The following is a 27,668-nucleotide window of genomic DNA, read 5'->3' as shown; positions in this document are numbered from 1 at the left end:
TTAATCTAAAACAATAACTTGTAAACAATAATACTCTTTCAGTGAGCCATTCAGCTCCATCATAGTAAACATTTTTTACAACCCAGACAGCTCTATAAAGTGCTTTAGGCATCATTGGGCACAACCGTCATTAGTCAGTGCCTGCGTGTAAATGTGAATAAAACCACTGTGTCGGTGATGCTGCGCAGACACAAGCTCATATCTATTTTACACTGTTTCATTTCAAACGTGACACAGGCAGAGAACACACTCCACAACAATGGCCATGTTTTGCTTTAATTTGATTAGGTTTTGTCTCAGCAAATGCCAAGTCCTGTTTTGCCTCAAGAACATATCTCTTAATCACGTTCCATCCAGGCTGTGTCTTTCATCTAAATCTCACAGCCATGGCTCACACCCAACTTTATTTTGCTGAAAGGTAGAAAAAAAGCTCCCTCTCACACACACACACACACACACACACATATAGACACACACACAAGCAAGCATGTGCACACACACACACACATCCAACAAGAGGGAATACAATGACAAAAGCCTAGCTCTCATCTCTGTCACATAAAGTGATGTTTTGTGTTTAGCTGTGTGCAACTGAGGTGTGCATGTGTGTGCGTGTGTGTGCGTGTGTGTGCGTGTCTGTCTGCAGGGCTCAGATCCATGTTGTTTGGTTTGCTTCTCCATTAAGAGAGCTGTAAAGGAGAGGGAACAGATGGCTGCTGGCCCGCTCTGTCCTGCATCCTCTCACAACTGCCACACTTCCTGTGCGTCCATTAATCTTCTCTCACTACTCCTGCAGCACAACTTTATTAAAACAACTCAGGAGAGAGCGAACAACAAGCCTGCGCAGCTGTCAGGAGCAAAAGACAGAACCATTCGTCCACAGAAGAACGGCCTCGGATTTCTAGACGCATCTGTAAAACAGCTCGAGTAGAATCTGGCCGGCTTTGAAGCAGGCTCTGCAAAGCGCTCACTGCAGTAGAGACACAATAAATGCTCATTAGAACGCAGCTGGAGCTGCTGTAGTTGCAGAGTTCATAGGCATAGTTTGTCAAACTTAAACATGTGAGGCCCTAGCTCCCTGCCTGGGACAGACTACTGTTTCCTCCTGCTCTGTGAACATGTGGGAAATGCTGTGTAATAGTAAGGTTTGGCCTGAGTGATGGTTCTGAGTGCAGAGAACCCCATAAACACTAAATCTACAAGCAGCCTGTCTGATAAAGAGTAACTGCTCAGATTATGACTCTGAACTTTAATGTGAGAGTACATGTTTGTTTTCAGAGATTAATAAAATGGTTCCCTTGGCTAATTAGCATGGACCTATTAGAGGGAAATCAGAACAACATTTGCACAAAACACCACATAAAGTGAGAGATAAATACCTGGTACTATAATCACACAAGGCCTGAATGTGTTGTCCTGCCTGATTGTTGTCACAGGAGGAAATATATTACTATTTAGGAGGACTGTGCAAATTTACATGTAGCGCGCTGTCATGACAAATATTCTGGGAACGTAGCTCTTTTTGGCCCTGCGCTCTGTGTCCGTAGCAGTCAGTGGGTAAATTGAAAAATCAATTCCAATTTAAATTATTGGAATAAAGAACTCCGGGAGCTGGAGATAAAAAAAAAAAAGAAGAAGCAAAAACCCACTTCTTCTAGATCCCCTTTAATTGGAAAGTCATTTCTTCAGGGTATTCTAATGGTTCTGAGGGAAGATTGCAAAATAAAGTTGATGAGCTGGGGGGGAGGTTAATAGCGCGCGCTTGTGTTTGTGTGTGTTCGACTGACCCTGTGTGTTTTCTTTGCTCTGCCACACAGTGTTCAGTCTTCCCCTCCCTTATGACAGAGGCACCAAATGAAGACTAATCCAGTGGGCTCACACACACACTCCCTTACGCCTGTGGTCACTCGTCTCATCCATCTGCTATCTGGGGGAGTGTCGGGGGCTCTTGGGTCAAACTAAATTAACCATCCCTCGCTCACAATTGTAAAAATGTAATTGACTTAATATAACCAACCCTGGTGATTTGGAAACTCAGTGAGTAATTTTGCGAAAGCTTACAGACGCCACTTCAGATCTGAAGCGTCTTCAAATTCTAATATTGCATTGATATATCATGACATAAAGTGGATATATAAAAATTCTACTGTAAGAGCAATGTAAGTTATTGACAGTTCTTTTTGTTTGGGATTTGGTAATTGGATCAACTCACTTTATTGATGTGCACTGTGATGACAAACATAATTCAAATGGTAAGTTTATACATTGAATAGTTCCAAAGTATGGGAATGACTTAAAGCTGCTATAAATAATATTTTTATATTTACAATGGGTTAGATGACTATTTAATTAAATTAAATTACATTTAATTTAATGTTTATTTGATAGGAACAGATTTACATAGAAAATTGCTTTACTGTCACTATCAACCGACTAGGCAGTTCCAACAGACAAATTCAGCAGCTAGCTGCTAAACATAGCATTAGGCTCCTAGTGTTTCAGATATGTCCTCCTATATGCTGGTGGTGACCAAAAACGGAGCTAAAAGAGAGTGAACATTGATTGATGTGTACATCCTTCTGGGTCTTTTTTCGTGGTCGTTGCTGCCCTCTGGTGGTCGGGAGTATTAATAAACTAGATACATTTGCCTTCGCATTAATACACGAATTGAAGCCGACATTTAAAAGTAATGCAAAAGTTACTTTCTCTAGTAAGTACAAGCTAGACTTCAGTAGCTGTTCCTGTGCACTGCTTTGCCCCCAAACTGAAAATAATTGTAATGAACAAACTATGTTATGAAAGTGGCTAGAATTACAATAATTAGGATAATTGTTAAATTGTCCCTAACACTACCCTGAACCCAAATAATATACAAACTATCTAATGCCTATCATCTCTGCAAATGTTTGTGGAAAGACTCTTATCACCTCCGTCCTTCCTGCTGTTAAACCATTATCACTTCTGCATAGCACAAGTGTAAGCCTTAAATTAGCATGTCACAACCCACAGAGACCAACATAGCCAACATCTGCCTGCATAAAGAAAATCTGTCCTGCATTATATCAACAAGGCATTATATGTCATATAATCTTGTGTAAATCAATCTACCTTTCTCTCTACCTTCTCTCCATCTCATGCCAACCTGGCCCGAGACCTTTCTGCGCTGCCTTGTTGACATTAAAGAAGCACTGCGCGGAGACATTTCCATTCAAGAAACTTGTTGACATAGTTATCAGACATCAAAGAGCCTTGTGTCATTTTGAAAAGGCCTTATGAGAGTAATGGAGATGTTAAAGGGCGTGTTGGCCCCAAATATCACAAAGGGATGAGAGGATATGAACACGCTTTGACTGAAAGACTGAAAGGAGAGAGAGCATGATAAAAAAGAAAAACACTGAAATGCATTCTCTAGAGAGAGAGGGGCAAGCGCTCGGCTCCATTTCCGCCTAAGAAGCGCGGAGTTAAAAGGTGGACCCTGTACAAATGAAACTCAATTTCACGCCACATTATCCCTCCCTGTTCTCTTTCCTGGCTTTCATTTTCATTAAGACCAGAGACAATCATAAATTAATAATTACTGCCGAATGTCTAAGCGCAGGCCGCAGTCCTAGCCCTCCCCTCGCCTCTGTGGTCTTCCATGTTCACGCTTGCAAAATGTTAATTTAGGTAATGTGGCCTGGCCCTTGTCAGATAAAACTGTTTTGTAGTTTCGCTAATACATAATGGTCTATCTGATTAGGTGACATTAGTCCTATCTTTCAGACAATCAGCCTGCACCTTCCTAATGTCTCTCCACAGACTCAGGGCACCACTGAGTTATCAAGAGACATGTAATACTAGTGCTTTCACTAAATGGCCATCTCCTGCTCGTGGCAATGAGCAAGGAATTAGCTCAGCGAGGGTTAACAATGCAGTTGGCGCTATGCTTGAAGTATAAATACAACTTCGTGTCTCCCTTGTGAAACTTTTTTATCCTTTAAGTGTCAGCACTGTCATGGATAAACACGCTTCCTCAGCTGGTCAAGCAAGCACAAAACAACAACAAATTGTGCAATTGTGTGACGTTAGGCAAACCAACAGTGAAATAAGAGGCGGGATGATGCGGAATAATCACGTCTGGATGATGTCTTCATGAGCACATCTCCACGTCAAGCCAAGTGAATAAAGCACACGCATGCTTGGAATGCTTCGAATATACAATCGGCACTGTGCTTTCCACACCACAGCAAAGTGAAATGTAACATCGCAGCTATAATGCACATTTGGTATTTAAAGTCTCTGTGCCTCATGGTCATATTTGTACTGAATTGAATTTATTACAAAATGTGCAGTGATATGAAACATGTAGCTGCAGGGCCTCTTCTCTCAGATGCCAGTGCAGAAAAAGGCATCAGATAGAGAAATAAACAGAATATCTGAGTAATAGCTGTGAACAGCCCACGTCTCACAAGCTCATTGGGGGCGAGCGGAGTGAATCTTTCACTGCAGCAAAAAAAAAAAGAAGGAAGGATTGAGCCATTAAATAGATAAAGTGGACGTGATGTCAGAGTTTCTTTCACTCCAGAGTGAGCTCAAGTTAGGAGAGTCGGTGGGAGTCTGAACTCAATGAGGTTTTATGATTGATTGCCCATTGTGTGTCATATTGTTCTTTCAAGGTTGATTGAAACTTTAACCTCATTTTTAATAAAAAATAAATAAAAAATAAAATAAGAAGAAAAGCTTGAAATATTTGAGGCCTTGAATTTTTACAATGCAGCATTGAATTATGCAGCAATCAGTCAATTATTCATCTCCGTGGCTGTGTTACGGCCATGCTTTAAAAAGCATGCAAAATGGGAATGGGCCAAGCATGCTGTGTCAACACATTTCACTCAGAATTGCTTACTAGAGAGATTTGTCTCTCAATGTCGATTTCATATTTTTGTATGCATTTTAAGAGCTGTACCTGTTACAGTTGCTCTGAAATGATCCCTGAGGATAACGGCTGTGAGTCTGGCGTGCAAAACAAATAATGACACCGAAGAACGGTCAGTACAAACTACCATTAAAAACACACACAAAGAAAAATGCACAGAACATTCGTGTGCCACATTTACAAGACAGAACAATCTGACAAATGCAACATTAACAGCACAGCTTCATACTTTCTTAACCACTCCCTTCAAAGCTTAAGTGTTATATAAAGTGGAAATTGTGATGCATGACCCTACAGCACGTACAACTGGTTAAAGGAGGTTTGTTGTTTATTTTATGGTGATATATTGTGAATTAGTGTCATACACTTGAAAGTACACATGAAATAATTTATTTACAGTGAGCTTGGTCACACCCTCATTTACATAGTTTATCTAGGATTAGACTACGCATTATTTATTTTTTTTTAAAACACACTCACACATGCAAGTCAAAGGGTACACACACTCGCATCCACTCTCAGTGAAAGGAAAGGAAAACGCACACAAGACATTCTCATCATGTGATTACTCATACATTTTTTTTCACTTCTATACAAAGTGAAGAACAATATGCTCATTTATTTTTCCTACAGCACTGTATACCTGTAATGGTTTTTTTTTAGGCCATTCATAATACATACAGATGAGTTAAAAGACTGGGGGCTGATTGTAAGAGTCTCAAAAACAGCAAAAAAACACAACAATGATTAATAAACGCTTACATTTGTATCAGACCATCTTGGAACTGTCATGTTTGGCTGTCTCAGGGGTGACGGTCTACATGTTTACGTGTTAGTGGCCTTTCCTGTATGGAGCTGTATCTGGAACATTACATCGGCGTGTGACTCATCAACAGACGTGCGACAGAGAAGTTTGCTGCGAGACACCGGGGAACATAGTTAACTCAGTTTATCATCAACATGTTAACTTTATTTGAATTTGAAGTACAATGAAGAGATGATTCGAGAAGCTATATAAGTTATCAGTGACAACAGACCTAGACACTCCATTGAGAACAAAAAGAACAAACACATTGTGAACATGGGACACTCCTTCTTCTTCTCCTCCTCCTCCTCTCCTGATTGTAACACATAAGGTCTAAACTGGTTTGCAGTTAAAGGACTGACATCAGCTTATGTTTAGAGAATATACACAGGTGCTTCAGCACCAAAAGTCTTTAGGGAAAGAAACAGTAAAATTATAACTTATTATGAGTTTCTTTTTTTTTTCTCATCAGGACATCATGAAACACTGAATTAAAGAAAAGTGTCTTTGTGTGGGTTCAACAGGGATTTGAGCAATGTAGTTCAATGGCATTAAGTTTTCGAAAAGCTGTGTCATGACTGATTGTTTCTCAAGCCGACACATGATCGTAATTAAGTCTGGATCTTTTTTTTAAAAAAAGCATTGAGAGGTGCTGATTTTGAGTGTCTCATGACAAAAAAATGTACAGTAAATTCCAAGAAATATTACCTCTGTTACAAAGATTACAGTACTATTGACAGCAAAAGTCTTCATTTTGAAAGTGAAATGTTTGATAATTATGTTTTCAAAATCATCTGGGCTTGAGTGAGTCAACCCTAGTATTTGTTCAGCACAATATAGGATTTATTAAATATCATAATTCCAGGACAAACATTTACATGCCTGCATGCTTTCTCACCAAAATGGCAGCTATAGGAAAGAATGATGGCTCAGAAATAGAACAAAACAAAACTGTAGATTTATATAAATGGTGGTATTGTTTGCCTAATAGCTCTACTGCATACACAATACCTCTTAACGTTATATACACATACCTTATCAATCCACTCGGGTTCGATAGAGTGAGTTTTCCTATCATTATCATCAGATCTTGTATATACAACAATGGTAAAAAGGAAACTTGATTGTATTGTCATCTAATTTAGAAAACATTAAAATCAAACATCAGTCTTCTCTTTTGATGAACACATGGATCGATTCACATTTTTTTTTTTCTTCACAAGGTTCATCTCCGAGTGTCATTTTTAGCGTCTCAAAATCCAATTTGAAATACAAAACAAAACTTCAGTCGGATTTCTTTTTCGAAGCTTTCTCGCTGGCTGAGATACAGTATAAAAATCTTCAGTGCTGAGAATTTATGAGTTATTACCAACAGTGTACCACGGGTACATTTTTACTGTGCTCAATATATGTGTTTATCCTTCACGATGGCCAACCCACTACGTCAAAACCTGCTTTAGCAAACTATTTAATGTTGGCCTCTGTGAGAAAAAGACTTCTTATTCTACATTCAGACACAACCTCCTCCAGCATTTGGGGTGAACACAGCATTTCCACTGAACTCCTAAAAGCAGCTTGACTTCTTTCCTCTACTAAATCAGCCTGGATAAGGGCTCTTGAGAATCTTCATGGGTTTTCTTTTCTTTCTTTCTTTTTTTTTCTTATTTTTTTCAGAAATTTTTATTTCCTCCAGCTCCTCGCGGCCTTATCAGTACATCACTGTGGTTTTCAGGAACAGTCTTCCATCTGCAACAGAGGACACACAGGAGCCAAGAATTAGCCAACAGCTAACATCCTGCTGACGCAAATGCACTATTCAGGATGTGATTGTTGATGAAACGTTAACTTCAAAATGTTGCCCTCTAGTCTTTCAATTCCAGCAGTGTTACTATTCAAAAACCCGATTCAAGGATAAGATTAGGTTAGCGACCATGACAAATGTGATTAAATATCATGTACAGTCATTTACATTATTACTTGCAACAGATATTTTTATCATTGACTGGAGCAACGTCTTGGCATCAGGTAGAAAGAAAACAACCACAATACTTGTACCTTTGCATTTAAGATCATATACAGTGCATCAGTCAGGACTTACAGATATAATTACACTTTTACATGCATATTTTATTACCAACGAAGCACACACTGTAAAAGCAGCTATGATAACCACACTCCAGGCATCAGAATTGTATGTCACATGTGTTTAAGACATCTCTACTGATACGCTTGTTTGAACATAATACTGCACTCATGATGTAGAGCGCTCTCTAAGTGACATTTCCTGCATGGAAATAGTGTTTATTGAAAACGGCAGACATTCCTCAGCTGCGTTATCTCCAGACACCTCCAACCTAACGAGCTTTGTCCATTTCCAGCGAAACACTCTTGTCTGAGTGTTCGCCTGAGCGAGCAGTGCTGCTCCGACGCTGAGCTGGTAAAAGCATCTGTTAGGCACAGCTCAGGAGCGTGTTTGACGTTTATTACCTTCACAATTCCTCTGCCGGAGAATGCTACAGTAATGCCTTTAAAAAAGCACACCTCTCTATGGCAGCGCGCCTAAATAATTCAATGTTAAAGAGAAACGCACACAAAGACATTCAGCAACGCAAGTTGTTGGACATGACACAAGCCGCGCAGGACATCAGAGACGAGGCTCAACTCCTATTGTACAGAGACATGGAGAATGCACCTGCTTATTATGTCTGAAAGTGCATTTACCTCTGGTGGAAATCACACTTAAAGCAAAGGTTATTTTGTATAATTAAAAACGTTTTTTTACCACTGAGGAATTAGCTAAATTTAAAATCGCCATTATCAATATTCTATCAATTAGCCCTGTTCTCCCTTTTAGCTTGTGTTTTACGCATTGTCGTGCATGGTGTGGAGACAACAAAGGCTTGTTGTGTGTGTGTGTGTGTATACAGTATATGTGTGTTGTGGGTTGGCGGGAGGGGGGGCTGGTGGCGTACAAACACACAGGCTAATTACCCAGCACTGCCGTAGGTCTCAAAGGCATTGCACTCTGGCTGCCTCTATTCAAGCAACAACCACCGAGTTCTGTGTAAAAGTCATTACAGCATGAATGCAGCGCTACGGAGAACAGACAGCCGGGGAGGGGGCCGGAGAGAGTGCTAAGAGTGTGGGCCGGGATACACAACTTGATACACACGTGCACGCCTTTCATAACGAGAGCAGATGAGAAAAACATCACACGCTCAACCTCGCAGTCTGTCTACCTGCCTGCCCAGCTTCACAGCTAGAGCAGTTTATGGGGGGGTGTTAATGAAAACAAAGTCGATTTGATTATTTGACGGATGATGACATTTAATGCGTCGTTGAGAGAGAAGGTTAGATGTTGCAGCATTTGACTTGTAATAGATCAGATCATCGTGAAAGACAGGGAATGGGAGAGGAGGTCTGGTGGAGGAAATCTCCGCGATTCAGATATTAGCGCAAATGTTGAAACATCTGCTTTACATCTGCGACTGGAAAAATTTGTGACGTCTTGACAGATCGTTCTATGAAGGACTGTCTCATTAAAATATGTTAAAACTTTAGTATTTTTGTATTCAAATCAAGATGAAAAGTTCATTAAAGAGAATAAATATTTCATTAGATGCTAAATAAAACAAAGGGAATTTTTGGCTTCTCTCAGCATAAAATTCCTTTGAAAGATTAATTAATACATGTAAATTATGCAAATTATGCCCATGCAAATATTTTATGAAGACAATTAAGGGATCCATTAATTACAGTCTTTTTTGCTTCAGTGACATTCATTCATTTAATTTTAATTTCACTTTAACTGTTTTGATGTTTAATCTTGCAACAAAGAACTTTATCTCTGTGCACAGGGTCGTGTAAACTTGCCGAACACATCGAGTGGGGAAGCGGCAGGGAACCAGAGAAGATACTGGGGGAAGATATTCACATGTGCACCGTTGCCAGGCGGTACTGGCGAGGTACAGTCCCAGTAGCTTGCCTGCCTGTGAAAAGAGCCACGTTCCCTCTTGGACCCGATTCAAAACACTGTAAAAGCAATTAATAAACACAGACTGTGTTAATATCGCAGAATTAGAGAAGTGTGACAAAAGACAAATAGAAATAATTAGTTCTCTAAAATTATGCCCTCATTATTTTTTTTTCTCCCTCCCTCTCTCCATTCGGCTCCCTTGGTTTGGAGTTGAGAATATACCCACACATTTCTCTCGGCTTTCATGCGAGTGATAGGCTTGTTTTTTCCCCTTCTGCTTGTGTAATTTATCAACATCATTTTTTGCCATTTGAGGTTAATTATACAGCGAGGCTTGCAGAGTAGAGCAGAGGAGACATGGGTGGCAGACAAATGCTTCTCTAATTGAACAAAAACACAAAATGCAGCCTGTTATTCACTTTCCTCCTTCATTCCACTCTTCAAGGCAACGATCAGAGTGATTGAGAGACCGCAAAAATTGCGTGCTCTGTGGCTGCATCATCTTCGTAACTTCTAATTAGATTTAAAAAAACATTTTAAAAAAAAAAAGCAAAAAAGATTCATTTCAACCTACACTATACATTATAGCAGGACAATGGCTGCTGTCAGTATGAGTGCAAAGTTTTAACACATTTAATTTGATACAATTACACTACAAAAGGAAGCAGCTCTTCATATAGTGTAAAGAAATGAAAGTGGCTAAATATACTAATTTGGTATGAAATAGGGGGCTATAATTACACTGTATCTGGAAGTTATCTTTGTATTTAAATGATGACATATGGATTTCCTTTTTTTGGACATCAAACTGTTTCAGATCCCTGCAGTGACTGAATGACATTTAATTAAGGAGGAGTCATCATTTCTCTCAGTAGATTTTCTTTCTTTTTGCCCTTTCACAAAATATCAGTTCAAGTAGACTAATCAAACATTAAAGAGTTAAAAAGGGACCCAACTTATTCTTGCGTACAAAGATGAATATTTTCCACTTTTCACAGCAAATTACACGGAGCATTTTTCCCAGATAAATTGGGACCTCTCCCACTGATAAGGGGCAGTTCTGAGCAGACGCAGCCGAGGCGTATTAAAGGAAGACGTTCGAGTAATAATGAGGATATTCAACCTCTGCAAGGTGTCTTGTATCTGGGTAAACACAGATAGCAGACAGTCTACAGAGGTTATCACTAGAGCGCCCTTCCCCAAACACATACTGCACCCCCAAGGCTAACAAACAAACAAACCATTAAAAATGTACAAGGCTTATTCATAAAATGGATTGATTTGGCCCGTTTATTACTATCAAAGGGGGGATTCCACTGCTTTTTGTGGTTTTATGACTCATTAATGCTTCCTGAGCTGTAAACAACCACTTCTTTTATTCTGTCTCCGCAACCTTCTAGCTTAGTTGTTTCACCGTTTTATCTCCAGTATTGTACTGAGTTTTGGACAAAGATCGGTTTCCTAAGAGCATCACAGCCACTAAAAGTCAAGTAAAAGAACAATATTATTTCTGCAGAAAACCAATGATCTTGACCTAGTGCTGTGGCCCAGATGGTGAGCTGTATGCCTGAACAGCAGGCACAGAAACACTAATGTTCATAAACTGAAGCAGTGTGTGTGTGTGTGTGTGTGTGAGGGAGAGCGAGAGAGGAAGCAGGGTGGGGGGTGGTGGTGGTGGTGGTGGTGGTGGTGCTGGGGCAGAGAGAAAGAGAGAAAGAGAGCAAGAGTGAGAGCCAGAGAAAGAGAGAGAGATTTATTGTCTCATCTGAGCCCCTGTACCTTGTATTGTCCTTTCAGCATCTGTTCTTCCACTGCTGCGGTCACTCTCCATCTCAGGGGTCAGAGAGTCTGAGAGAAGAGAGGGATCACTGCCGTTAAACATCCCTGACATCCACCTATCACAATGCCAGTTTCATAGCATCGTTCATTCAAAACAAGAGGCTAAGCCTTCAAGCTGTATCTCCCCCGCATGTAAGTGAATGTCTGTATTGGATGAATTGTGTGTCTCTGTGTGATTATTATCAGTGGTGGGAAGAAAAAAAAATCATACTCAAATCTTTTGATTCAACACTTTGGAATAATTATCCATTAAAGGTGTGACCCTGCATTCAAACATTTGCTTAAATAAAGACATGTTGGTGGTAAAACGTATTAAAGCGTCAAGGTAAAATTGGACTTGTGCTAAATATTAACAGTCAGATTTTGTAACTGGTCTGATAACTCTGTACTGCATACTGCTGCTGGCAGACTCCGCCAGTGAACTGGTGATGAAACAATCACTACACATGCAGATTTGATTTGACATATTTTATGTATGAAAAAAAAATGTGCATCACTCACTGACATATTAAAATGAGATTTTCTGACACAATGGCTGGATTAAACTCTGACAGTAAATCATATTTTATGAGCGCGTCACGTTTGGTATGCAACACCTAAACCCTGCACACCAACTAGTGACTCCTGTCAGATAAAAGTAATGAACAAAAACTGTTTGAGTTTAGTGCTTGAATATACAGTATGTGTTTAGTTACTTTACACCTCTACCAATCATTGAAATGTCATGTAAGTCTGGAACACATGATTTAACTCTGGCTGAGACGTGTTGATGTTTCGCTTTGTGTACTCAGTGTTTTATTAAAGCTATTTTGATAATTTCAGTCATTTTTCAAGCAGACATTCCAATGAGTCTCTGGTTCCTGCTTGAGAAATGCTTCTTTTCTCTGTTTTCTATCATTTTTGGGGTTTTGGACTGTACAAAACAAGGCATGTCACCTTGGGCTTTGAGGAACTGTAATGAGGATTTTTTTTAAAATAAAAATAATAATTAGCACGGGGTGCAAAACATGTACATTTTAACAGCTGAGAAGTTTAGGTACTTTAGAAATAGTATTCATGTTCTCAGCATATTTTGCTGCTAAAGTGAAGCTCATGATAAGATACTAGTGTGAGTTATTTTATTAGCATTATTATAAAATATTTGTGTTTGTAAGTTATCTGTGCCTTCACAATATTTGCTTCAGGTAACTTTTATCTCCTGAAATCATATCTAACATTTTGGATTAACACATTTGCCTTTTCTCCCTAAAACCCCCCTAAATGTCTGGCGTGAAATGTACAGTAACAGTATCTCACTGTGGAGCATCTGACCGTTGAGTGAACGCATGCTGTCAGAGGGCGAGGGCTGCTTCAGGGTCTGCTCAACCTGCTCTCTCCTCTTGGATTCATACTCCAGAGCTTCTTGGAGTTTCCTCTTGGCCTTCTTCTCCTTCTTCAGACGCTTCTGAATGATCGCTGGGAAAGACCACAGTGACAACAGATGAGCTACGGGGCAAATTGGTGGAGCCTTATTTTAGACTGGAATCAGATTACTGAGATAATAACCTCATTTTTAAAATCTAGCATAGTGTAATAGAAAAACGGGGAAATCAATTAAACCTAAATATTTTATAATATATTAAGATCTTCCTTAATAAAAGAAAATACTGACTGTGACTTAACAAACTGCTAGAGGGAATTAAAGCAAATTGAAAAATGTATTGGGATATTTTTCATGAATTTCTCTCATTAAACATAAACGACACAGTTAGCATATGAAGCGGATGCATTTAACATGAGACTGAGAGTGAATTTCTCTAAGTTAATGCGTATTACCAATTATGTTAACTGACTAAGAGCAGGAAAACCAGTGCTAAGCAGATCAGTGCATGTGTAACCAAAGAAACACAGTCGCTTATGTCAGTGTTTCAATAGGGAACATTAAACATACATGCAGAACTGTGTATGTACACTCAGGGAGCTATCACGTCTACATGAGCACAGGCCTGTGAAGTCTCAACGGCTGCGAAAATACACACATTTACGCACACGCACAAACACACACGCGCGTGCGGCTGACAGGAACAATTCAGTGCCAGGTAGTCGTCAGGCAGTACCTCTGTTCTTCTGCTCCATGGCGAGCTGCTTCTCCAGAGTCTCCCTGAGCTCCCTCTCTCTGAACAGCTCCATCTTCAGCTCTGTCTTCTCCAGCTGCACCTGCTTCTCCTGAGCCCGCGCATTGTCAATCGCCACTTTGAGCAGGCCCTGCGCACACACGTGAATATATACAGAAAAAATAAATAAAAGGGAGAGCGGGGAGTAGAGAAAGAGAGAGTGATGTGGGCTATTTAGGAGCTTCAAAATGAAGTGACAGCAAACCACACTGAAAGTATGTCACAGCAGTTCTTTGTGCTGCCCACAGTAGTGAAGCAGAGCACAGGGCCAAAAGCTGACTGCTGCTACATGATTCCTTTCAGGCGTATTACCACCTTTGCAGCTCCTTTAATCTGTGAAGATGTCATTATCTTTTTTAGCTGCTCCACAGCTCCCATAAGATCTAGAAACATGAACATAAATCTGCCGGAGTTTTTTTTGTAATAATCATTTTTATTTTAATAATGAATAATGGTGTGAGAGTGCTGGGCATGTCTGACCCCTTTTGGTCAAAGCTGTGAAATACAAGCGTAGATAGGCATTACACTGGTTCAAAGCCATCTGAACTGAACCAGAGGGGCGTCTGCTTGATTGAGAGGACTGAAGGAGGGAGCACCGTTCAGCACTGTCACAGCAGAGGTTAAGATGGAGCTCACCTCCTGGTCAAAAGCTCCAGCCAGAGAGTTTCTTTCTACACGTCCCTTACACCTTCCCATTTAACTACACAGCTGACAATTGTAACCGGATTGGCATAAATATACAGTATTAGTCTCTGCAGCACATTTTCAAGCTCCTCACACAACACAGCAGGAATGAATAATATGAATGACAAGTATCTCATCATGTATCAATTACATTACTGCCATATCCAAATATACTCCTGACAGTTCGGAATTAAACGATACTGCGTTCTCACGTGAAAGCCGTACAGTACCGCAGCCATTTTCCCCTCACAATTATTCCCCGTCCACATGCAATTATATTAAATGCACTGGGCTATATCTTACTAATTGTTGATTCTTCTGACCCCAATTTATTCTAAGTTGCTTTATCTTAATTTTCTGCTTGGTTTCATTTTGTTGATTTGTATATAAATATCCAACGCGAAGATCATTATCAAAGATGACTTAGTGGAGTGTTGGGAGCTTGCGACGGGTTTACTTGTGGCTTTCTAATTACCACACAGAGCCAAAGGAGAAGCAGGACTCTGATGCCAACGGTACAAGTGCAATGAGAAGGGCAGCAGTGTACACACATCATTACACTCAGACAGAAGGCAAATACATTCATCTTACTGACTGAGGGTGTTTGAGCTGAAGCCTAAATGGCACTCTGAGTAGACGGATATTGTTAAGGTATGCAGATTTACAGATGAGTGTATCTGTCGTCCTAATGTTCTTGGTATATTGGAAGGAGGATGTGGATGATGTCCGCTTTTTTGACTAAAAACGAGCTCTTGTAGAGAGACTACATCATGCTAATGATTTTTACCAACATAATTTAATAATCGCCAGACTGAGTCATTAAGCTTTCAGAGAACTGGCAAAAAAATAGCATAAAAAATAAACAAAAAATTGAGGTATAATGATGCTTTTTTGGAAATCCTGAAGCAAGCAATCGATCTTTGGGTACAAATAGGTTCTCTACAGAGTATTTCTACTGATTTAGTCCTCAATAAATGATAAACAGATGTCAGTGGCTTTCAAAATGGTTTCGGCTCTGTCACGCCTCTGGTGAGGGTTGTGGTTAGTCGAATCAACTAATACTACTGTTTTGCTCGCTATTTCTGGAGATTTCAAACAGACCTCACAGTCTTTTTCAGCAGATGGAGTTTCCTCAGTTGTTAAGGACAGCAGCAGCTGAATGCTTAGCAATAAGATACCTTCAGTAAGATTTTCAAAAGCACTCTTTCCAAGGTCTAGAATTAACTTTCATGTCCTTCTTGGGTAATATTTGGAAAAGACTACAACAATAAATATAATATTCATAGATATTTTTATTCATTAGTGTATAATCGCTGAAAATAAGAATTGTTGTGTCTTCGTTACCTTAGACTGAGATGTTTTTTTCTACAGAGGGAGTGGGTCACTGTAGTTTCTCCTACACTCTTGGAAGGCTGAGGTGTATTCAAATGGTCGCAATCTGCAATTTTACTGCTAGATGACACTAAAACCTACACACTGTTCCTTTAAGATAATAAGTCATTAAACTACGTATAGAATATAATAATGTTCGACTTTGGCGCCCTCAGGTGGTAGTTAAAACAGAGACAATGTGGCAGACACATTGGCTGCCCTAGGATTGTCTAGTCTCCCTGTTTTATAACAAACAGTTGTGCCATCAGAATCATTTCAAATATGCCACAATCACATTAAAATTGTATACATTGCAGCTTGAAACCATCTATTTTTGGCTGACAAGATGAAGGCCTGGCTGAATGAGGTTAAAAGTACAGTGCAGCATTTACTGTATAAACCATCAGAAATTACTGCTACTAATGTGCTGCAGAAAGTGTCAAACTCTGGTGTTATGAAGGCACAACTCAGTCAGTGGACAATACCTGTATGTTGGTGAGGAGAGTCTCTATTGACGACAAGCCATCTGGGAAGAGAAATGGTGATGGGAAGCCAGGAGGCAGAGCCTGTCCAGCCAGTGACAACCTCTCGTAGCTATCTCTTGCTGTTGGGGTGCACATGGAGTTGTCCTCTGCAGAAAAAAAACAATAACATTGAAAATTGATTAATCATTCATAGAATGCTATTTGTGAAACTTGCAAAACACGCTAAGTGGCAGAATATGTGAGTAGTTTTTGGCCATGCTGACACATATTGATCCTGACTCAAATTGACCAGTAGCAATGACTGGTTCGCTATTGATCTCCAGCAGCCAATCCCAGCTCTACCCTTCTCTCAGAAATTTAGTGGACTGACTGGTCCCTTGGAGATTGCTTTGTATTGCTTCTTCTCAAGGCCTGAGTGTGGGGTTTAACAATATCAACTGGGACGTAAATCCAGCTTCCCCCATTTAAGAGATGTCATGTGGACTCCAAAATCAGAAGCAGGCCTGCATGTTCGACCCCAGAGGTTCGGGCTTCCTTTGTGTACGCACGCACGGGTGCCTGTCAAACCTAAGATGACATCATCCTTCATTCATCACCGGCAGAGGGGTAGGGCCTTGCCATCTGCTGTCCAGCCTCTCCACCAGGCCTCAGAGGAGGAAAGAGGAGCAGAAGAGGGGAGGGAGAGAAAGCAGGAGGCAACCCGGCAGACACAGATACAGCCTGGTCAAACTAAAACAGTATGTAAGACGCTGCTGTTTGCTGCCCCATCACATCTGACACATGTTTTTGTCCAGTGAGCTTTTATGAAGCCAACAATTTGTAAGTGCTACCATCTTGCAGAGAGAGAGTTTATTAAACGCATCCAGTCTAAAAAGGTCTCCACAGGAAGTCTGCACCATCAGCTGTTTAATTGTTAATTTAATGAAAGGGGGGAAAAGTTTTATTTGTAATGTGGAACCCTGGCTGTGTTGTGCACAGCACCTCTCTGCTCTCATCCAGTATTCATATCTGTTTATGTGGCAGGCTGAATCTTGTACAAACAGCGAGTGGAGCTGAACAGCCCTGCCTCTCCCTCCCATCAATATTCACCAACGCTAGCCAAGTGCTGGGAACAGCTGGTCTTACATTAATTAGTTTAAAGTATTTATTTCACCCATCCTCAGAGCAGATTGAGCAAAAACATTGGAGATTATTTCAAGCATCTGCAAATGCCCTGGAAACATCTCCGCGCCAAAAGTCGAGTGTTAGGATTCACAGTTTAGGTTTGTAATTTGAAGAACAAATTTTTTTTTTTTCTGAGAGGGGAAGATGGTGAAATATGCACCGCTGGTCCGTGGAGAGAGTAAACAACCTTTCTCCTTTTTCAGATGGAGTTCACTCCTGTTGATTAATTAGAATGGATGGTTGCCTAATGGATTAAAATTTGTTTATAATTTGACTTCATAAAAATAATGAATTGCCTACTTTTAAGAAGCCACTCCTGTGGTAATTTGTTTTGTTTGGTGCAGTCCTGTCTGCATTTTGAGGTGGGCGTCTGGGTGGAGATATAAAATGCACTCTCCTTATACAGTGGCACAACATGAAAGTCCCATTTTATCTCAATAAAATAACTAATCAAAGATCAAAAGCATTACAGTTGGCTCCAGCTCAGGTTGATATAGATGTATTGCATGCATTATATGCTTGCATCACCCACCTCCAATAAAATCACCATAACAACTAGAGACGTTAGTAGACCTCGGGGAAAGGTCTGCTGTTGTAGCTTTGTAATTGATTTGTACTGTAGGCACTTTGTCCCTTATTTAGTGTTGGCATTAATCATAAATCATTGCTTTAACAAACTCCGGCTTCCCACTCAGCAGGCCTCCCCTCCAACACAATGTTGGATCACACAGAATATTTGATGGCTTTGTTGCAGGGGAAACAACCTGTCATGCTCTGGGAAAAGCAAACAGCGTGTTTTGTTCGACAGACTCCAACTACCGTACAGCACCCCTTGTCAGATAACATTTCCACCAGGAGCTATGCATAAATACAGGGATTTTCAAAGACAGAAATGGGAAGCTAATAAGTGACTAATTTAATCAATATAATCAAAATTGGCTTAATGAAACTCAAATGTAAATTCCAGCGGAACATAATCTAGATCTGTGGTTTCTGTGCTTCTAATGTTATTGCCCCCCCCGCCCCCCACCCTTTTTTCTCTGTTCCTGGCTGCAAATGCTGGCATGTGTTTGCATGTTTATTTCTCACCATCGCTCCAGAATCATTGACTTCAACTTAATTACAGCGACAGGCGTTGGAGTGATGGGGGCCGGTGGAATGGAGTACTCTGTTTCCAGGTGATATTTCTCCACTAGCAAGGCTGCCAACAGCAGCTGTGACAGCCTCTTGTGCTTACCGTACGGTAAAGGTACAGTTAAGGCCCCCCCGACTATGAAATACTGTGTGGAAAAACACTCGCAGGTCACCCCTGTCACAAATAACATTTCATGCACAACTGTTTCGGCGGATAATAGGAGCCACAAATAAAAATGGGACGCTGTAAATACAATGCATTCTGAATGAAATGCCATAATTTAAAACAACGCCTCCCCCCCCCCCTCTCCGTCCTCCTCCTCCACCCTGCTCTCAATAGCTGCAGAGGGAGTCCTTGACAGTGTGCTAGCAATGATGAATCACCTATCCAGTTAATTTTCTCACTCCTCATGTGTTGTGCTGCTAAAACAGGGGCCCAGGAATTGACTTGACAAACTATGAATGTAAAAAATATCACTTGGAGGGATCTGGGCTTATCTCCAATTTACATGTTATTAGATTTGTGTTGCAAGCGGCACTTGGACCTAGCAAAGCTGAGGCAAAAAAGATGGGGCACATGATAACCAGAGATAAAACATGTCTAAAACCCACTTGAAAGCCTTTGAAATATTTGATGGAAAGTCACAGGGAGTGGAGAGAAGCAGAGGAAACTGGCCTGATTTAAAATGTGACAGACACACATTGCAATCTGTGGTAAATCTAGAAGAAACCTTGGGAAATTTAGCTGCAATCTCTGGATAAATAGCTGTAATTGACCTTGGGAGTTGAAAATGTGCCATATGTTTCTGGTTCCTGTGTTTGAAACTGGGTCCCTCAGGACATTTCAGCTGAGTCCTCACACGCAGGCAGCGTGAGCGAGGAGGAGAGGAAGATACAGAAAGACACACAAAGAGACAGAGAGAAAGAGGACGAGAAGGATGCCAGGAGTGAGAGATAGATGGCTGAAGACAGAAGATGGATGGATGGATAGATAGATAGATAGGTGAGGCAGAGGCTGAGGAAGAGGAGGCTGGGATAGAATGGGTGTGCAGAGAATGAAAGACTGACAGAGAGGAAGAGGGATAGGGGAGAGAGAGGGCGAAAGAGAGAGGGAGAGCAGAGGTACATTTGGCTGGCCAGTCAGTGTGATATATTGACAGGTGAAGCCTTTGTCCTTGCAAACCTGTGTTCCTCCCAGCAGGAGAAGTGAATGCTAAACCTGGAGGTTGTCAGCACAGCCAACACAAAGGCAACAGTCGCTGCTTTTCACTGCACAATTACATTTGATTTGACCTGCCAGGGCTGCGGAGAAAACCAGCCTCCTTCAAATGGAGTAGTTATGACCTCTCGGACAGCCATTAGCAGCTAACACAGCATTATTCCACCTGCACTTAAAGTGCTGGATTTGGAAAATCTTGTCAAGGGAAATATCTGTCTGTCTGGTACACATGCAGTGATGCGGAGCTGGGCAAAAAAAAAGTAGTTGCATGCAATTTGAGCACTTTAAAAAAACATGAGCCTAAGCTTATCTTGCAAATGATGTCTGCACTCTGGAGGGTCTTTCAGGCCAAATAAATTCAGCTTGAACTGCATGATAGTTTTAACCAGGTACTATAGCATGGCATAGGCTTATTTTAATAACTGCAGATATTATTTTATGTCTCGTGTTTTTGAATTGTAAGTTCTGCACACTTATAAAAGCAGGTTTCAAGCAAGTGCTGAAGGTTGAAATCAATTTATTCACAGCATCCGGACAGAGAAAAACTGCACGATAGCACATAATCCAACTACTGGAGGGTTGGATTGACTTGCAGGCACACTTTTCTTGAAGTAAGTAAGAGCCTGCAGGACATACTGCAAGAATGTGTGTGATGATCCATACAAGACAAAATTCCTTTAGAATGACTATCACTTGCATATGTTGTGCATATGTGTGTAATGTACTGTGTATACAAAGAAAAGAAAGAGAAAACACATGCATGCAGATGCTTGCAAACAGGAACCCCTCAAACACATACACACTCATTAGGCACACGCACGGCACACACACTAATGTGCCCTCATCACATTTAAGCTAATTTCCTTTTCATCACGGAGAGAGGAAAATGAGTGTTTGCCCCATCCCTGCTGGGGGACAAAGTCAAGAGCCCCGGTCGGTTTGGGCTAGATTAACAGGTAACATTTGGCTCCCACTCTCTTATCACAGCATGAAAATCAAACCGCGTGTTTTCCTCTATCGCTCTCTCTTTCTCCCCTCCCTAATGTTCCCTTCACTTAGAGATGAAATCGCTTGCTGCACAAACCCATTTGGAGAGAGGAGAGAAGGTGAGCGGGATAATCAGGCTGGCCACTGGGCCGTGTTTCCTAAATGCTCTCCAAAACATTACTGTGCACAGGCATAAAATTAGCGCCGGGACCTTAAAATGTTGACATTTAGCATGACTTTTTGGAGAGTGACACCCTCATATTTTCTTGTAGGATATCATTAAATTTCAACTGCCCTATGGCTGTGCCTTTCCATTAATAACCAATTCAGTGTGTCACTTCTCCCTCTCTCTCACTCTCTCTCTTGCCACCTTTTTAAAGTAATGAGTCCATTGCTTTGCCTTAATAAATTGAATCGTATTCTCAAGGCCATATGAAGATAGAGCCACAGATGGACAGACTGCATGGAGGAAATAACCATAAATCCTTTACTGTCAGAGAGGCAGTCTGAGGTGACACAAGAAGACAATCGCGATGCTCAATTGGGATCACACCAAGATTACAAAAGGCAGAGTGAAAGGTTGATTCTCTCTGTTAAAACTGTCTTTTTCTGGCATGGATAAAGAATTTTTTTTTATTGCTTTCAATGCGGAGAAAACATGCGCTAATGATTAAATTTAAGAATCTAATCATGCATGAAGATGTGAATACTGACAGATGATTGTCCCTAATATTCTGCAATCTACATTATGTATAACTATCACAGCAGTGAAAATTATGAACTACAAAAAACAGTGCTTTCCGAGCATAGATTAGAATATTATGGCACAAACAATTAAAATCGATTTCATCATTTGTTTAACTGTTGGCTGGAAAAAGAGGGAGAGAAAAAGCGAGAGAGAGAGAGAGAGAGAGAGAGAGAGAGAGAGGGAGGGAAAAAGAAATGGAAACAGAGAGAGCAAGAGGCAAGGGAGCAGAATCTGTGTTGACTTCCATTCAGGAGGAAGATATCTTGTCTTTTTATGCGGCCCATGTCATATTTATTGCATAAAGGTCAGAGTGTTCATTTGTTCAAAGTCAGCGTTTTCCCTCTCTCCTCTCCTCCATGTAATAAATGCAGGGGCTATGTCATTATCGGACCTCTGAGGATTACAGGCTTGGCTGACTGTGATGACTGCATAAAAGCATACAGGACTTTTGTTTCTGCCAGCGCACACCTTCAAATGAGCTCTTAAAGCGAACAGTAGTGGAGACAAAATGGCATTTTGTAGAGACAATCGCAGTTAGAGTGGTCGGCGCAGATTGGGGCAAGGTGATTAAAGGTTACAGATCACGGTGCTAAATCTGTGACCTCAGCTTTTAGTCAAACCAAGGGAGTAAGGCTCAGGTTGGAGGAGCACAAATAAACTTGTGGCTCGGAAAAGAAAATGACAGCCAGGCAGAGTTGAATAGATTTCTGTAATTCACCTATTGACTGTGAGCCCAAACTGTCAGGTAGATAATACTCGCAGAAGGACATTATATTGAGGCACTTTGAAGGTGTTTAGATTGTCTTTGCATATTGACCTCCGCTGACTGGGTCCAGCTATTGACAGAAGAATCCCAGAGATTAAATTGGCCTAAACTATTGATTGGGTATTTTGCCTGAATCATTCCCATTTCAGAAGGGGATCATTTGTACTGTATACCCCACTAATCTCTCTGACCCGCTAATCATCAAGCCATTTATTTCTCACTCTTTGTTTAGTTGTCCTTTGTTTAGCATTTATTAATTCATTAGAGCAACTTCTCATGCAGCTTAACTTAGACAGTGACTGGGGAGTCCTGTTTCTACCCGATAGCAATGTGCATTCCAGTAAAATATGCCACCGAATATGCACCCAACATCACAATACACATGCCAATTACATATTGATAATTAAGCATTCAAACAAACAAACAGAGAGGAAATCCCCCCGTAATCACCAGGTTTTAATGGAACAAGTATTAGCTTGGTGTGGTTGGCCAGATAGCCTGCTGCTAGATCAGAGCTTTGCTGGGTTTGGGAGGGGGGTGGGAGGGGGGTGGGGACGGGAGACACATTGGTGTCATTGCCTGGCATTGCAATCCTTCAGGGAGAGGCAATGCCGTTCTGTTGCCGCTGAACGTGCGTCGACGCTGGCTGGCGCTAATCCAGACTGGATATACTGAGCTGCTTTTAAATGAAGATGAAAGAACAAAAGAGGAAATGGGAAATGTAAACTTTAAAAGGCCTGGCTTAGGAGCACTTGCTCTATGGCTGCCTGGTGTAGAAGCTCAAAAATGGATGCAAATCCATTAGTAGTCCCGGTTTCACAGTTATAAAAATACTTAAGGGGTTTTAATAGGAGCAACGTGTTAAACGTGTGGAAATCTGTTTTGATAACATTATTCATAACACTGGCTTTGCGCTGTGTGAATTAATAACACTTCATTTACAGACGGAAGAAAGCTGGCATGGTATTTCCAGTTAAAGAGATTAATTTTTAAACACCTAATTGACAGGCTGGGGTTAGGCAGGATAAGCAACAGAGTGTAAGGCTGCAGCTGCAAAGTCAAGGTGACTGGAATACTCAGAGAAAGGCTTTCAAAAAGCAGAATAGAGAGCGGAGAGGGAGGGAGTGAAGAGAATTAGTCCTCAAGCACTTTTCCCTCCGCCCACTATTCTTCCTCTCTTTATTAGGAATGATTTACTTTCTCAGTGAAAGGATATAAAAGCTCAAGTATAGCGGCGTAATTATCGCAGAGTGAAAATTTAAAGGTTTGACTCACAATGTCCTCAAGTCAGCGAGTAGACTGCCAGACGATAAGAGTGACTGTGTTCAACACTCGGCGTCCAATTGGTTGTGTTTTATGGGCTTTGCCAAGGAAGAGCACACAAACAGCACTCGGCTCTGCAAGTCTGTAAACATGATGGACTGTGGCAAACTACTAGGGCTGGTGTTTACCTTGGCAGAGCCTGGCCCTGGCATGTCGGTAGCATCACTTAATTACTGTTTACATGTAAATATTAAATTATACAAACAACCCCACAGAATGTCTCCAAAAGTACAGAAATACATATTCAGGGTCAACCTTATCTGTCTGCAACAGTTGCCACTGCTAAGATATGAATTGTTTTGAATCACAAATTTTCCACATTGTACATAATCTTCATAATTGTTTAACGCTGTTGTCCAAGGGCATTCGTGTAAATATGTTCCCATAATCTGCATAATAGCAGATGCTCAGATATGTAAAAACGCACCTTGTGTTCTCAGAGAGGAAGAACGGGAAAAAAAGAAGGATATTGTTCAAAACGTTTTTTATCAGGAATCAGGACTGTGATCATTAATGTCTCCAGTCAAGACCGAGAGATGATTGCTTTGATTACGGACCTGTTTTCCTGACAGTCCGGAGCAGCATATATAGTTGAGCACTGGTGCCTACTGTGCATCTCTGGTATGGCTGAGTAAAGCACTTGTTCATTTGCAGTGAAGGGTAACATGAAACAGGCCTCAGCTTTCTGATGGACAGGGAGATTTCACCTTCGCCAGTGAATGATAATGCATTATTAAATTTGCCTCTCTGCTCACTAGATACACTTAGCTGACCACAGCATATTTATCTCCCCATCCGAGGCTCACGTCTTGGCAGGAGAAAGCATTCTGTCACTTTTGAGGCATTTCAAAGATTAAAAAGAACCTCTCTCTTTTCAACGTCCCTAAAAGCATCCCCCCTTTTCAGTGAAATGTGATTAGCAGGAGATGGTGTCACGCAATGGAACATTCATGAGGGGGAGAACAAATATCCAAATGAACTCCCATGTCCTCGAGGAATAGCCCCTCTCTGCACCATCAGCAATCTCTCTCACATGGGCTGGGGAAATATGATTGATCCTCTATTGAATTATTTTTTTGCACTCTTTCATTTCAACAGGACGCACTGACAAGTTGTTTGATCATAAAGCATTATTGTCTGCCAAGTCACATTTCAGGGTTGTGATGGCTAATGATCTTGCCTCCTGACTTAGGGAAAGTCAGGTAGTCAGCATGTGTTTGAAGCTTGCAACGCCAAGGACATTGGGAGGACTGAACAAAACACTATGCATTAAAGTCAGAAAGATGAAGAGAAGGAGCTTACACTGAACATATCCAACTTTTAATGATACTGTACGGAGATACCATCAATGTCAGTGAAATATTTACACCGCAGAAAAAGCACAAAACTGATGCCGAAACTTTTGACTGACCCGAAGTCCCCAAACTTCCTTTTTATCATTGCAAATGCTTATGCAAAGAAGGAACAGAACAAAGACTACAAAGGCTGGAAATGACTTTTTTGTCTTTTTCATCTTTTTTTTTAAACTATATCTCCCCCGTCTCTACATGAGCCCATCAGCATCCACAGGTCCTTGCCCAGAGCAGCTGTATGTAATAGACTGTGACACTGGTACCTGCTCCACTTCATCATTCAGACAGTAAACTGGGACTGCAGACAGTGCACAGTGCACCAGCCCTGAGCACATCAACTGGACATCTAGGCAGCATCTTGACAAAGAAAAGGCGTGGCAAATCAGCTTTCGTCCATTGTGGTCGCAACGATTGCCCAGCTCATAGCAGGTATGGAAGGATGCACCTCTAGGTGACATAATACACCACAAGCATCCATTTGTGCTTGGGAGGACATTATGAGTGCATCTCCTGTTGTGTCAACAAGGATATATAACGTTTACCAGGGAAGTGCCAATATCATATTACCAGTGAATCACCCACTTTTAAAATATGGTTTACAGAATCAGTTTACATACTGTATTTGCCTCCGACTCTCCTGTCAGGCATTTTAGCTCAGCGTAAAAGAGATGTGGCATGTTTAACTGCAGTGGGAGGGCTGAGGTAAAGTGGTGAAATTTGTTGTTGGCAAAATGCTTAGACTGCCACATGGTATTTACAGAAAACTCTTATACTTGGATGTACATACATATGGCTTGTGTTTCAAACACCTTTTCCCCAAGGAAATAAAATGATGTCAAGTGTTTGATGTCCAAAGTGAGTTTACAGCCAAAGGCGTCCGTACCTTTCAAATTTCCCCTTGTTTGTCAGCTACCTGCTGTTTCACGAGACAGAGGCTTGTCGGAAGCTATCGCCACAGACTTTCTGTTTGAAGAAATTCAATTAGTCACATGTGAGATAACACTTAGCTTTCTACTAGCCTTTTTTTCTCACACATCATCTAATCTCCCCCTTTTTTCTCCGGCAAAATTTGGACAAAAAAATAACCGAGTTCAAACGACAGCCCCCCAAAAAAAACAGAGTAACCATCTGGTTGCTCTGCACTGGGTGACACAACTTTGGAAACGGTCTTTTTTAGACAACAACAAACAGCCTTTGTCCTTCATCAGCAGAGATGACATGAAAAAGATGAGACATGTTCATAGGATATGAGTGATGTGACATTATAGTGGCCGTCTCTGAGGTGTCTGGCCATTTAAATAGCCTCCATATGAGCCGGGGCACCGCATCCTTCCTCTGCGCCCACTGTGCTCTCTTCTAAGAGTGCATTGCAAGAGATTAATTTAATGCTCTGCCAGGATCATAAAGATCAAACAAGTGGAGAGATATCATTAAACCATTGGAATGTTATCTCATTTATCTAAACAAACTGATGCGATGAACAAGCCTAATTAAAAAGCTCACCATAAACAAAGCTTCGGATGGTGAGGCCTCACCCCTCTTTAACAATGGAACACATTTATTTTATTAATCTAATGCATCATGTATCATATCATTACAGTTCAATATATCTATCATTAATTTTATTCCCTTCACTTAAAGCTTTTATTGGAATTACTTTGGTTATTAGTTGGTTCTAATGTATTGGTTACCTCTGAATCTGGCTGCTACAATCTCTCTTATCTCGCTGCATAAACCTGTGCATGTTATTCAAATTGCCTCATTTATTATGATAGCTTCCTCATGTAAATTGTGCTGACTGCTCGCCCTTGCACAGTCCTCATTAGACTAATGAAAACCTTCAAACGAAAAAACTAAACAACCTGCCAAATAAAGGTCTGGGGTTATTATGAAAATTACAACTGTGGGAGCCGGGAGAAGCTCTCTTCATTAATTCATGCTCAGCAAATTGGTAACTAATTTAGTTGCACTCCTCTGCATTAATGGGTTATTTTATAAAAATGTTTTCCACAGCCCGAGACCTCTGGTGCACACACTGGAGAGCTCAGAATCCTAATCAAGTCCAGTGACATATTAGGAATTGACAATCTCAAAGATAATACAGCGTGTGTTTGCTGGTAGATGTGTGTGTGGGTCAACTAGAGAGAATTGGTGTGGATTGCTGGGTCATTTGCTTTCTCCTCTAATATTGCGAAGAAATTACAGTCCATTTGTGTTGATTATCCGAGTATGGAGGAGGCACTTCAGTTAAGAAGTAAGATTTCTGCTACTGAGGAAACATTCATTTGATTTAGTATGTAGATACTTGGTTAACTCTCCATCCTCCTCTGTTTGTATTGCTCTGTTTGCCTGACAGAGCAACACCGCCCCCCCCAACCCATACACACACACACACACATGCATAGACAGTTAGACAGTTTGTGACCCATAAATTCAGCTCATGATCCTGCTAATTATTACTATTCACTGCTTCACACCCTGTGAGTGAAGGTCTAACACTGATCTTCACGTCAGCCTAGCCAACAGGGAACATACAGCCCAATGATTTCCATAGTGGTTTTAATTTCTGGTTATATGGACTCTTTCTTCTTCTCCCGTCCCTGCTATTCACCCAGCACAGGCACAGCACAGCACAGCCCGCCCCTGCTCTGCTCAAAACCAACAGAGAATACTAAAATCTATTATTTGCTTCATTTTGTATTTAATCTGCCAAGCTTAGTAGATTTCTATCTTTTTTTTTTTTTTTT

General features: G+C 40.9%; 1 protein-coding gene across 1 annotated transcript in view; it reads right to left on the bottom strand.

Annotated features, from left to right (window-relative positions):
• Positions 1-5,312: 5,312 nt before the first annotated feature.
• The window catches only part of dachd (dachshund d), a 91,947-nt gene continuing 69,591 nt past the window's right edge, over positions 5,313-27,668 (bottom strand). The window contains exons 8-12 of the mRNA XM_035677121.1: positions 16,229-16,374; positions 13,632-13,779; positions 12,847-12,990; positions 11,476-11,544; positions 5,313-7,466 (exon numbers count right to left, since the gene is read on the bottom strand). Of these exons, the coding sequence (XP_035533014.1) occupies positions 7,429-7,466; positions 11,476-11,544; positions 12,847-12,990; positions 13,632-13,779; positions 16,229-16,374 (545 nt within the window). The 3' untranslated portion in view covers positions 5,313-7,428. The remainder of the gene's footprint in view (positions 7,467-11,475; positions 11,545-12,846; positions 12,991-13,631; positions 13,780-16,228; positions 16,375-27,668) is intronic.

Source organism: Morone saxatilis, unplaced genomic scaffold (genome assembly GCF_004916995.1).
Source record: "Morone saxatilis isolate NCDOM2014 unplaced genomic scaffold, NCSU_SB_2.0 Contig5, whole genome shotgun sequence".
Classification (NCBI taxonomy): Eukaryota; Metazoa; Chordata; class Actinopteri; family Moronidae; genus Morone; species Morone saxatilis.
This window is presented reverse-complemented; position numbering and strand designations above follow the sequence as displayed.